Here is a 13,763-nt window from a genome sequence, read left to right as displayed (position 1 = left end):
TCTTGACCACTAGACCACCAAGAAAGTCCCTAGTGTCTCAGTTTTAATGAGGCAGCTGTGATCCTGGAAGGTGACTTGCCAAGACCCAATCCAAGGCTTTGCTACATGCCTTCTTCACCACTTCATAATGGTAGCCCTCAACAAGAAGGAGGGTGTATGTGTGAGTTTGGTGAAAACTGCCTACACCTGCCGTCATTAGTGCCTTCTCCACTCTTGTAGCTGTTTCCTGTAGAGCCAGGCAACACTAGAGATAGGTTAGGGGCTGGTGGTAAAAAGAATGGGTCACTACTACTGCTAGTTCCTGCATACAGGGGGCCCATCTGAAGAGACATTGCAAAGAAAAGAATCATGAGCAATGGAGATATAGTCTCTTGGAGGATGGGCACTTTTTGTTTCAGAAGTTGATTTCTTGATTAACTCCTTTCCCTTTTCCTTACCTAACATACAGAATGAAGAATGATACACTCATGAAATAGAAATTTAAAACACCGGTTGACACTAGGGCCTGAAGCAGGTAGGGGCCTGAGAATGGAGTGGGAGGGGAGAGTGCTACATCAGAGGTACTGCCTTTGAAACTGTTAAGCCAGGATCTGTCTTGTTAGTAATTCTTGGCCCTAAACTGCTTGGTTATACTTAAGTTCTGTCTAATTTCAGCTGTATGGGCCACAGAGGCTTTTCCTTGTTACAGTTAGTATCTTATAATTTTATGAGATGATTCTTAGTTAGTTGGGAGGGACTCCCCGAGATGCTGATGGTGTCCCCACCTGTGGAACAGGGACCTTAAAGAAATAGGCCCACTTCCATCTTTACTCCCATTATCAGTATCAGCTTCCTGCTTACTTGATTCAGGAACTGGCTGTGAAGTCCACCTTTCTGGGGTTTCAGGGAAGACCTTAGATAACTGCTTGATGTATTGATTGAGATTTTCCAGGAGAATTTGGTCTCTCTTTGCACCAATCTGGTGGACGATCTGGACTTCATCTGTGAACAGATAAAGAAATAATGAGTCCTTAGAACCCCCTCCTCCTCTCTTCCTGGGTTTTTGGTCACCAGGATCAGACCGAATTTCATTTCCCCAGAAAAATCCATCTAAAAAACCAAATCAAATACAGAATGATCTCATTTCATATGAAGTTTTTTTTTTTTATACTAAGTATTTTATTGTATGCTGCCATCAGTGTATATAAAATAATTACCCTTGTGAAACAGAAAATTAAGAATATTCAGAGAGGTAGACATTAAGGACTGACAAAAGTAGAAGTTTGTGTAGTATGGCACGTTACAGAGAGGCTTTTGTACAGGCTTCAAATTTAGCTTTCCTTTGAATATTCACTGGTTTATGAAAAGTGGTTTGGAAAACCTTGTCAAGATTCATCTTACTACAAAAAGGAACAGACTTTCTGGGGCCTGAAGGGATTTGTACTAGAAGATACTCCAGTCAGCAGAGGGTCATGTTGAGCATTCTGCAGACAGAACTGTTTCAAATCTGCAGCTGCCTGGGAAACCTTCACCCGATTGAGCCCGGCCTCCAGCCGGAGCTGTTGAACCACTTTTTTCATAGCCGCGACGCTGGATGAACCAGACATGGCGCACTGGAAAGGATGGCAGATCCGCGGGCTGTCGGCAGGTCTGCGGTGGGTCCGCTGGGCCAGTCGGCCTCATATGAAGTTTTAAAATGCTAAATGAAAATTATTGCATATTGATATGTACTTGGATGACAAACTATAAATAAAAGCAAGGTAGTGGGTACGTCTGGTTAATGGGGAAGATGGAGAAAGGCTTCAGCAAGAAGCACACAGGAGACCCAGTTCCCTTTTGCCCTACTCTAGCCTCTGGTACTCATGGCTACTGTGCTCCAGGGACATCCCTTGAAAGTGACTGTTGCTTGGAAGTATGAGCTGGTGGCCTGAAAATGGCCCAGAAACCAAGTCAGAACCTAACTTACAGGTATTGTCCCCTATGAAAAGCTAGATACAAATGAAGAGTTCCCTAATTCATCTCTCAGCAATCATAAATACCTTTGTCTGAATAATTTTGTTAAACACTTTAAGAAGACTTTCAGTTGAAAGCAGTTTAGGAATAAGATGGGGGTAGCGAAGAAGAAACAACTTGGAGCATGTGGTCCTAGACTGTGTCCCGGAAGCCCAGGCATCTGAAAGCTAGTGGGACGGATGAGGAAGCTGGTGGGCACTGGGTGAGAAGCACTATATAGTTCCCATCTCTTTGAAGAGCATTTTAGTTGATATTGTTTTACAAATAAGGTACATAAGGCTCACGGGGATTATATAATTTGCTGAAGGTTAGGAGGAGGGGGCTAAGGCAGGATTTAAACTCAGATCTCCAAAGTCTAGGATTTTTCTTCGAACACAGCACCTCAGTGGGGGAATAATCTCAGTGAGAGAAGGGGTAAGGGTGTGCACAGAAGAGGTAGGTTGTTCCCAAAGCCACATCTTGCTTGCTCTGCCATCCTACCCTCCACTACCTCTTCAGTAAGCATGAGAGCATAGAGAGACGGGGAAGAAGAAGTCCTGTCCCCATTGGATACCTACTCCCTATCCCCACTGTCCATTCCCCTACCCCCTGCCCAAAACCGTCCCGTGTTAGTTAACCAGGAGATGTTCCCATGAATACCTGGTTCATCCAGGGCCTCTCATCCACATCCATGATGCCTCCAACTCCCTGCTACCTTCCACCTCCCTGCTCTATGCCCCCCTCAGCCCTGACTACCGGACCCCAGCTCAATTACCGAAGTAAATCTCCTGTTCAAAGGTGTTGCCTGTGGAGTAAGCAAACTTTCCAGCTCGCGGATTCACCTGTCGAACGTGGCTCTGGCTTGGGGGCTTGTAGAGGCTCCCCTTTTCATCTATTTCCTCAGCCGTCTTATTCATGCCAGGCATGGTTTCAGCTGTCTGCACTTGCGGCAAGTAATTCGGCAGTCTTGGAAGGATTGAGAAGGGGAGAAAGGGGGACAGGTAGCTTTAAAATCAGTGCCCTTAGAGGGTCCCTGGACTTGGGGAAGGGAGCCCACCTCCTCCATGACCTCACGTTATCTCTCGTGTGTGGTTGTTCAGTGGACAGACTATAAGTTCTTTAAAGGATAGGTCCACAGCTGTCTCATTTATGTTGTATTCCCAGCACTTCGCAGAGTGCCTGGAAAGTAGTGGGAGTGCAATGTATATTTGTGCAATAAATGAAGGAATAAATATCGCCACTTATTTTTGGCTCACTTCTAGGAAACAGGGCTGTTACAGCTCCAGTCTTCCTTCTAGTTACAAATGACAAGGAAGCCACATGAGAGATACATAGCAATCCTCCTTTTCTCTCAGCTTGTTTAGCTCTCCATCCTGCTGCCAGTCAGTTTTTGAGTGAGTGACACCCTGGCTCCTTATTCAGAGTAAGGTGGGACCAAACCTCAGAATCATGAGGTCTCCGCCTTCCTCACTCTCACCACGGACACATTTCTAGGAGCCCCTGGTTAGTACCTGGAACAGCAGAATGGCTCTGCTGGGAAAGGCTAAGAACTCCTTCCTTTAAAGGCAGTGGTACTCAACTGGGAGCAGTTTTGTCCTTCAGAGGGACATGTGTCACCATCTGGGGACATCTTTGGTCGTCACAGGTGGACAGTGCTACTGGCTTCCAGTAGGATGCTGCCAAACATCCTAGAACGCACAGGGCCGGCCGCCCCCAACACAGAATTATCCAACCCGGGATGCCAAGAGGGCCGAGGTTGAGAAACCTTACTTTGTGGACGTCTTAGTATGTTGGCGGTGGGAAATACAAGAGGTTAATGGGAGAGTTCTGCAATGAGGACTGTGAGCCCACCTGGGAGTCCTTGAAGGGGAACCAGGGTGTCTCAAAGGCATGCCCGAGGCCCCGGCTAGCCTACCGATAATAGACGGGAAGCAGCAGCTCTGGCTTCTTTTCCTCCAGGGTGGGCAGGACAACACTTCGACCCTCAAATTCTGCCGTCTCTTCTTCCTCCAGCTGTTTCAAGAGGTCCAGGTCACTGGAGGAAGTGAGCTCATCGCGGATGTGGCTCCAGTCGTACTGCTGGCGCAAGAAGCTCTGCCACTTGCTGGCGGACACCCCTGGCCTTGGAGGACGCTTGTTCTGGATCCATCGGGCAGTGCGCTTGTTCAGCTTTTCCAGCACCACGGCCTCCCACGCTCTGGCCGCCTTCTCAGCAGGCGGAAGCCAGGTTTCCCTCTCCTCCAAGTTCACTTCTGGAGCAAGTGACAGGTCCAGCATGTCCAGCTCCCTGCTTGGATGAAGACTGAGGGGGCTAGATGCCTCCTGGCCTACACTAGCTGGCTCTAATTTCTTCAGTTTTGTAGGATTGGCATAGCTTTCCGTCTTCACAGCCTGGGAGGTGACCTTTGTTGGGGGACCTGGAGAATCCGAGACCTTGAGGCAGACGGGCTTCTTCTCAGGCCGGGCTGTCCTGACCTGGTGAGGCTGAATTATGCCACTGGCGTCGTAGAGATGGTCAAAGCTGTACTGGCTGTAAGGGACGCTGGGCAGCCCTCGCTGCCACACCACCTCCGGAGAAAACGTCAGGTTTGCACTGGCCTGGGTCAGGTATTTGTTCTTGAGGTGTGCACAGTGCTGTGGGCTGAAGTGGAAGACTGGAGGCACACCGGAAACGGAGGCACATTCCTTTTTGTTTCTTGGTTTTACGGAGGAGAAAATCATGCCCCATCCCAGGCGTGGCGGGAGTGACGGAGGGAAATGGTGTGGAAGAATGGTCTTTCCCTTTTCCGTCCTAGTCACTGTTTCCCAGCAAATGCCTCCTTCCAGGCTGCCTGGTCCAGAGGAGGGCCTGGGGGCGTGGCTACGCATCTGTTAAGGGGATGGGAAGAACTGATGGGAGCTCTAGGTCAGTAGAAGCTGGTGGCCCACAGCAGTCAGTAAGAAAAGACTTGGAGAAGAGATGACGGAGCAGGGAGAAGCCATGTGAGTTAGAAAGACAAAAGAAAGAGATGCTGCAACAATCAAAATATTTCTTGGGTCAGACCTTTGCTTCCAGTTCTCACATTTGTCCCAAAGCTCTCAGCCCCTCATCTTCTGAGAGATTACTGCCTTTTAACAGTATCCCATGCTTCCAGTTTCCCCCCAAAATGTGGCTTTCTCCCCGTTCAAAAAAGTTAGAGTGCAAAGTTCAGACAACACAGCCGGGCATTCAGGGTTGTCCTTGAGTCTGACCTGTTTATGACCTTGTCCTGGCAGAACCTCTCCTCCTGACTCTTCTAGCGCTTCACTGAGTGTCTTCCCATCACAAGTAGAGCTTCCTTCTGTGCCCTGAACATGACATTCTGTCCATTCTTCCAGAACAGCTCAATTACTACCTACTCTGTAATTCTTTGTTTACCTATCCAGGCCTCCACGTCACACACAAATTTGCAAACCTCCCCTAGTCCCTTTCAGTTACTTTAAATTTTACCCTGTGACACCTGAAAATGACACCACCCTTATGGCAGAAAGTGAAGAGGAACTAAAAAGCCTCTTGATGAAAGTGAAAGAGGAGAGTGAAAAAGCTGGCTTAAAGCTTAACATTCAGAAAACTAAGATCATGTCATCCGGTCCCATCACTTCATGGGAAATAGATGGGGAAACAGGAAAAACAGTGTCAGACTTTACTTTTCTGGGCTCCAAAATCACTGCAGATGGTGATTGCATCCATGAAATTAAAAGATGCTTACTCCTTAGAAGGAAAGTTATGACCAACCTAGACAGCATATTAAAAGGCAGAGACATTACTTTGCCAACAAAGGTCTGTCTAGTCAAGGCTATGGTTTTTCCAGTAGTCATGTATGGATGTGAGAGTTGGACTATAAAGAAAGCTGAGCGCCAAAGAATTGATGCTTTTGAACTGTGGTGTTGGAGAAGACTTGAAAGTCCCTTGGACTGCAAGGAGATCCAACCAGTCCATCCTAAAGGAGATCAGTCCTGGGTGTTCACTGGAAGGACTGATGCTGAAGCTGAAACTCCAGTACTTTGGCTACGTGATGCAAAGAGCTGACTCACTTGAAAAGACCCTGATGCTGGGAAAGATTGGGGGCAGGAGGAGAAGGGGACGACAGAGGATGAGATGGCTGGATGGCATCACCAACTCAATGGACATGGGTTTGGGTGGATTCCTGGAGTTGGTGATGGACAGGGAGGCCTGGTGTGCTGTGGTTCATGGGGTCACAAAGACTCAGACACGACTGAGCGACTGAACTGATCTGAACTGTAACACTTGCGCCATTAAGTATTTGGCTCCTTAACAGCACCATAAGGACAGTGTCCCAGTCTGCTCTTTCAGTATCACCCAGTGCTTTTCCATATTGCTACACTGTCTTCATTGTTAAAATGTTTTACAGCTGCAAAATGTTTTATCAAGGAGATAAATCACCTTAGCTCTTGACTATTGGGCAAGCTGTTTCTGGGTTTTAGCTAGCATGGAAAATTTTGTAAAGGATAAATGCCTGGAGTTCATGCTTTTTTTTTTTTAAGGAAATGTTCCTTCTGAAGCACTTCCTTGGCCTAATAACGATAATTAATAGTTATAGAGTACTTTGCTAAGAGCTTTACATTATGTTGATATTATGGTGTTTATTGCTTATGGGAAGAAGCTGAGGCTCAGAGGGGTTGGTAAATTACTTCGGATCACACTGGCCATAAGTAGAAGAGTCAGACTTCACAGTCAGCTATCAGGTCCAACCTCAGAGCACTTAGCTCTGTGCCACACTGGCTTTGGCCCAGGCTCCACTCCCTGTGCTGGCATTGTGCTGGCCTTGCTATTTTCAGGGGCAGGTAGGGCCTCCCCACCCAACATATAATCATGAAAGTGAGATCATTTTCCTGCCACGCTGAGTGCCAACTCCTGCCATTCCTGCCCTGTGTACAAGGTACCCTTTAGCCCAGATCTGACTCCTCTCTCTTCCCTTCACAGCACCCAGAACAGTACCTGCTGTTTTTAGGGCTTGATTTATCCCACTGTCTTCTGTGTATTAAATCTAACCTTTTGGTGAGTTTCTTTTTGTGAAGGGTCATCTTTGACATAGTTGTCACTAGTCCAGAATTAATAATCTAACTCAAACTAAGTCATACAAGATTAACATGATGTCCCTCCATGAGTGAGCATAAGATTAAATTTAGTTGCTTCATCTCTTCACAATCACAAAGGCCACATGGCCACAGGGCACTGAGCAATTTTTTAAAGTCGGATTTAAAAAAATCAGGGCAAGGCTAAAGCGTGTTTACAAGGTGATGTTTTTCTTTGAACAGTGTCTGTTCTGCTTGGTGGAAAATGAACTGCTTAGATGAAAACAGTATTAGTGCACTCCTGCCTTTTGCACTGCCTAATAGAACATCTCATCATTCTTAACCTATCAATGTGTTAGTATCTTGCTTCTAAGTCAGGGGGCATTTTGAGCCCAAACACTTGCAAAACTGAATGAGGACTGGTTTCGCCCCAAGGTTCACCAATATGGAATGATTTGGGGTGTCCCCAGATACAAGCCCTTTAGCCTGTGACATATACAATCTTTGGTCACAATGTTATCATCCCAGAAAGAACACGATATCATCATTATCAGTTATTATAAATTCTCAAGGAATAGTGATCATCATCTAAGAAGATGGCTTGTTGAAAAAGAAGGAAACACATAGGGAAATGTCTTTGTAAAGGAATTGGGACAGGGAAAAATGTTCTAAGGTTTGGTCAAAAGAGTTTTGTCAGGCAGATTCTGAACCTCCCAGCCATGTTACTCTTGGCAAATGATTTAATAACCCTGGTTTTCCTTGCTGTTCAGTCACTTAGTTGTGTCTGACTCTTTTTTTTTTTTTAAATCATATGTACATTTTAGCACAATAATAATTCAAACATCAGTACAATAATCATGTAACCAAGAAATAACATTACTAGCATGTTGGAAGTCCAACTCCCCTATCACTTTGTTATCACAGCCTCTTCTATTATTGCCTAAGGTAATTACTCTCCTAATATAATGAGATTCACGTCCTTGTTTTCCTATGTAGCTTTGCCACCTAAACATGCATTCATATTATACATACTTTAAATCTGTTTTTGAATTTTATATGAATGGACTCACTATGAATGTTTCTAGTGTCTTATTCTTTTTACTAAACATTGGAATATTTATTGAATACTGCTACAGTTGATTTATTTCTGTCTATGATTTAGAAGACCTTACCTCTTATTCTCGTCTGTTACATTTTTAAGTCTTACATTTTCAGGAAATATATTTAATTCTATGGCCTGCAGTTTTGCCAGAAACTAATCAACAATAATTATTCTGTGTTAACTAAAGATATATTGATTTTTTTGTTTACTTCAGCTTTTCATCTTTCAGTTTTTATTCAGTTATACTATGTATACTGCTGCTGCTGCTAAGTCACTTCAGTGGTATCTGACTCTGTGTGACCCCATAGACGGCAGCCCATCAGGCTCCTCTGTCCCTGGGATTCTCTATGCAAGAATACTGGGGTGGGTTGCCATTTCCTTCTCCAATGCATGCATGCATGCTAAGTCGCTTCAGTTGTGTCTGACTCTGTGCGACCCTATGGACAGCAGCCCACCAGGTTCCTCTGTCCACGGGATTCTCTAGGCAAGAGTACTGGAGTGGGTTGCCATTTCCTTCTCCAGTGTCTGACTCTTTGGGACCCCATGGACTGCAGCACGCCAGGCCTCCCTGTCCTCTACCATCTCCCAGAGCTTGCTCAAACTCATGTCCATTGAGTCAGTGATGCCATGCAACTATCTTGTCCTCTAAGGTTTGCCTTAGTTTACCAATCTGAAAATAGAGTCTGACACCTGTTCTAATTTAGTGTTGATATGAAGGTAAAAATTAGGGGAACATGTATGAAAGTTCTTTGCAAGCTGCAAAGTATTACATAACTGAGAGAAACTGTTATTATTGATTTAGAACATAGAGTACTATCCTTTAGAAGGCAAGTCTCTGGGACCCCACGTTAGATGCACTGGGCACTAAGGGAAAAGTTTAGGAATACTAGGGCCCTAGGTAGTTAAGAGAGGGGAAAAAAAGACCTACAAACAGAGTTTGGAAGCTCCATATTATCCAAACTTAAATGTTACCTGGACCAACACGGAGGCAGAGTTCCCTCCCAACAAATAGCCCTTAAGAAGCAAAAGCAGAGTGGCAGGTCCCAGGTGCCTTTGTGCACGGACAGCATAAAAAACTGAATAAATGGCATCATACAATTACTCAAACCTGGCATGACTGCAGACCAAGGCCCTGTAATCTGGTAAACAGCAACCACCAGCATCATCTCTTGCACTTCTAGGAAACTGACTGGATAGTTGGGAGTGGGGCTAGAAGGTTTATGCCTCCAGTTAAAACCTGATAGAAGAATCCTCCAGACTCAAAATGGGTGCTATCTGAGAGGTTCCAAATTTAGTTCCATTCTTCTCTTCATCTTTCCAGTCCTGTACCCTCACCCTCTGGTCTATTGCCTTTATTCTGAAGAAACAGTTAAATGCTAAAAGGAATAATTGAGCTTCCCTGGTAGCTCACTGCTAATGCTGGAGACACGGGTTCAATCCCGGATCTGGAAGATCCACTGGAGAAGGAAATGACAACCCACTCCAGTATTTTTTTTTTTTTCACTCCAGTATTTTTGTCTGGAAAATTCCATGGACAAGCAGAGCTGAGCAGACAACAGTCCGTGGGGTCACAAAGAGTTGGATATGACTGAGCAATTAAACAGCAACAAAAGGAATAATATCTTGTTTTTTTCCTTCTGTTACTAAAGCAGTAGAAACTGCCACAGAAGGAAACGCTATAAGCCATAGCACCGTATCTTCTGAGAGTTTTAAAAAAGTAGTACACTCTCATTTCCACCTCCAGATTCTGAAGTTCTGAGGTAGGGCCCAAGGGACACTCAGCTTCTGGGACAGTGCTTGTTAGATATGGCTAAAAGACTTTCTGCATCAAGATCACCTGAGGAGTTCATTAAACTGCAGACTCCTGTGTCCCACACTCTAGAATATTGATTCAGGAGGCTTCAAGTGAAGCCTAGAAATCTGCATTTTAACAAGATGTCAGAGGTTTTTATACACATTAAATTTAGAGAAACTATAGCTCTAGGAGGTATCCATGGGGTTTATGAAAGAAGCTTAGTTAATGAGGAGAGTGGGATCAGGGAACCCTTAACCAGGCTTATTTCAAATACCCTCTCTCTGCTGCCTCTTTCTTTACAGAAAGTTCCCTACATTCTCCCCCCTTTAATTTCTTTTTCTTTTTTTGGCTGTGCTGCGTGGCTTGCAGGGTCTTAGTTCCCCAACCAGGGACTGAACGCCAGCCATGGCAGTGAAAGTGCCAAGTCCTAACCACTAAACCAAGACGGTTGTCTCCTCAGATTATTATGGAAACTCTGGCATAGAGACAATCTGTCACAACTGTTTTATTAACAGATGCCAAAACTGAGGTCCAGGGAGAAGACATGTAACTAAGATCACAGTACTAGTTAGTACCTAGCAAAACTGACACTTCGACACCTAATCCAAAATCTTTTCAACTACTCCTGACTGCTTCTCATCATTCATCTGATGCTCATAAACTCCTTTCACATACTGATAAAGCAGCAGCAGTATTTTGAAATTACCTTCAAAGTGGCTTCCCACACACAATCTTCAATGGGAAACAAGGTTTTGCCATCTTAAACCTTCCTTAGTTTTAGATTCCAAAGCTGCTTAATATTGGTTACTAGGCAACCACCTCTTGAGGATTCCACAAGTCTACTCACAGAACCTACAGGTTCAATCAGGAGTACCTTCAGCTATTTATTAAATTTCCTTCTTTGTAAATTGAGCTTTGGGAAATTATATTGTACTTACCGATTGGTGGCAAAATGGATTTCTTGGTCCTCCTTTGAAAAATAACATCTAGGTCTACGCAGCTCAATATTTTCCCCTCCACATCGGTTCAAAAGTCCTACGAAGGGACTTCCCTGGTGGTCCAGTGGCTAAGACTCTGCACTCTCAGTGTAGGGGGCCTGGGTTCAATCCCTGGTCAGGGAAATAGATCCCATATGCTGCAACTAAGAGTTCCTACAACTAAGACCCTGCATAGCCAAAAAAAAAAAAAAAAAAAAGTCCTATGGAGAAAGAGACAAAGCAGGGGAACACATGGACATCCAGCTCTGGCATGCTTCAGACCAGCAGCCTGATGAAACAAATGGTAAAGCAGAATGAGTGTCTTTGGGGCCTCTCCCATTCTCTTTCTATTCTGCTCCTGTTTAATCTCCTTCCTTCACACAGCTCAGTTCCATCTCCTCTGCTTCCCAAATTCTGGCTGGGTTATCAGCCAAAAACACTGTTTTTACAAGGAGATTCTTCAAGTCATATATTTTTAATAATAAAATTCCAGGCCTACAGAATACTGGTCTTCAGGATTCCCCTTGTGAAAAGAATTTGTCCTTACAGCAAAGAAAATTTTTGGCCATCAAGTTCTGCCCAGTTGACCTGGGGCAGTGCTATTCAAGTGGTCACCATCTCTTGCTGACCAACCTGAGCACTGACTTTAGTGCCGCAACTCAATTTGTGCTCAGACACTGGGACCCTCACAAAAGAGTGAATGGACGTGTTCTCTGAGATGAAATGACTGAAAGAATTTTTTAAATTAAGTATTAAAACCCTGGTCAAGTTTTCTCAAAAAGTTAAAATGACCATGTGATCCAGCAATTCCACCTCTGAGTATGTGCCCGAAGAATTGAAAGCAGAGGCTCATACACACGTTTGCGCACCCATGTTCATAGTATATTCACAACAGCTGAAAGGTGGAAGCAACCCAAATGTCCATCAGTGGATGGATGGGTAAACAAAATGTGATATATGTATATAACAGAATATTATTCAGCCTTAAAAAGGAATAGAATACAGAAATGCTACATATATGCTATATATACGAACCTAGAAGACATTATGTAAAGTGAAATAAGCCAGACACAAAAGGACAAATACTTTATGATTCCACTTATCTAAGAGGTGCTTAGACTAGTCAAATAATAGCTACAGAACGTGGAATAGTGATTTCCAGGAGCTGCGGTGGAGAAGGAGGAATGATGAGTTAACAGGTATAGAATTTCAGTTCAGGTGATGAAAAAGGAGATAGTGTTAAAGGTTGCACAACAATGTGAATATACTCAGGTAACTATGCATTTTGAAATGGTAAATTTTATCTTTGTATATTACCAAGTGAAAAAAAAAACCTGTTTAATTATAAAAGCCATGTGTGTGGGTGAAATTCTGCACGAAGAAGAAAATTAAAACTACCCATATGGGACTTCTCTGGTGGCCCAGTGGTAAGACTCTCCTCTCCCATTGCAGGGTGCCTGCGTTCAATCCCTTGTCAGGAAACTAGATCCCACGTGCTGCAACTAAAACCCAACTCAGCCAAATAAATAAGTATTAAAAAAACACTACCCATAATACCCCAAAGCCTAAGACAACAGTTTAGGGTAGTTTTCTACTAGTCTTTTTTTAAAAAATGTTTTAATATATATATTTTAATGTCTACAAAGTGTTCTCTACCTGCTTTCAATGTCATGAAAATTTTTTCCTCATATTCTGCTATATTATTTTTAATATATCTCTTCTACATCTCTTCTGTTATATGACTGCATCACAATTAAACTGAATAAACCAAATTTATATTGTTATTTTCTTTTTCCTCTATTAAAACAATGATATGGTAAGTATTGTTATAACCAAATATTTACACACATTTATAAATGTGTGAAATGTCCAGAGGTGGAATTGTGAATCAAAGAGAATGTATCCTTTAAATATTTTTAATTAGGTTGCTCTGAAAAGATCATACCAGTATATGCATCCACCAACAGTATATGAGTCTCTGTTTCTCACATCTTCTCAACTAGAACATCATCATGTGAGAAGCAAAGAATGATGGTTCAGATGGAATTGGACTGCAAAGGTATAAATCTCTGAATTTCCACTTTCTAGCTGTGTGACCTTTAGCAAATCAGTTCACTTCCCTGGGGACTTAATTTGCTCATAAGTTTCCTGTTTCTGAGACTCCTGTGCACAAAATATACTGAGAAGTATCCCACAGAACGGTTACAAAAGTAATCAGAGCAAAAGGCAGTTGTGACTATTTGAATCTAGGCAAAAAGTCTCCTCTGAGAAGTTCATGGAGGTGGCTTTTATTAGGAACAGAGGCAAACAGGTTTTGTGGCCTTGAAGCTTATATAGTTTCCAAGTTTCTCTAACAGAAAGCATGTACATTCATGAATGTACAATCAAGTACAAGACCTTAGAAGGGGTCTGCAGTTAAATTTCATAAAAAATTCACCACTGGATGGAATCGACAGCTTAAGAAAAAGTGGGAAAAGGTGAGAAGTCCAGGGTGACAGGGAGATAATGTTTGCCTAAAAGGAGCAACAGGAGACTCCAGAAAACAAAATAACAACTATCACCTCATTGAGCTATTTTTACACTAACTCATTTGAAAAGACCTTGATGCTGGGAAAGATTGAGGGCAGGAGGAGAAGGGGACGACAGAGGATGAGATGGTTGGGTGGCATCACCGACTCAATGGACATGAGTTTGAGTAAGCTCCGGGAGTTGGTGATGGACAGGGAGGCCTGGCCTGCTGCAGTCCATGGGGTTGCAAAGAGTCGGACATGACTGAGCGACTGAACTGAACTGAAGGAGGGTAAGATCACAGAGCTAGTAAGATGTCAGGCCCGTTAGTTGTGGAATGGTGTGGAAAAATAAG

General features: G+C 43.7%; 2 protein-coding genes across 7 annotated transcripts in view; both read right to left on the bottom strand.

The window, feature by feature from the left end:
- The window catches only part of HEATR4 (HEAT repeat containing 4), a 42,724-nt gene extending 37,151 nt beyond the window's left edge, over nucleotides 1-5,573 (bottom strand). For all 6 annotated transcript variants that reach the window (XM_043919956.1, XM_043919955.1, XM_043919952.1 and 3 more), the window contains exons 1-3: nucleotides 3,887-5,573; nucleotides 2,747-2,937; nucleotides 841-981 (exon numbers count right to left, since the gene is read on the bottom strand). In XM_043919956.1, coding sequence (XP_043775891.1) covers nucleotides 841-981; nucleotides 2,747-2,937; nucleotides 3,887-4,839 — 1,285 coding nt within the window. In that variant the 5' untranslated portion in view covers nucleotides 4,840-5,573. The remainder of the gene's footprint in view (nucleotides 1-840; nucleotides 982-2,746; nucleotides 2,938-3,886) is intronic.
- On the bottom strand, nucleotides 1,135-1,652 carry LOC122704883 (guanine nucleotide-binding protein G(I)/G(S)/G(O) subunit gamma-5). Its single transcript, XM_043919966.1, has one exon. It carries the CDS (start codon nucleotides 1,584-1,586, stop codon nucleotides 1,380-1,382), a length of 207 nt encoding a protein of 68 aa, XP_043775901.1. The 5' UTR covers nucleotides 1,587-1,652; the 3' UTR covers nucleotides 1,135-1,379.
- Nucleotides 5,574-13,763: the final 8,190 nt, after the last annotated feature.

This window comes from Cervus elaphus, chromosome 12 (assembly GCF_910594005.1).
Source record: "Cervus elaphus chromosome 12, mCerEla1.1, whole genome shotgun sequence".
In the NCBI taxonomy this organism is placed as follows: Eukaryota; Metazoa; Chordata; class Mammalia; order Artiodactyla; family Cervidae; genus Cervus; species Cervus elaphus.
The sequence above is the reverse complement of the archived record's forward strand: the minus strand, read 5'-3'. Positions and strand labels throughout refer to the sequence as shown.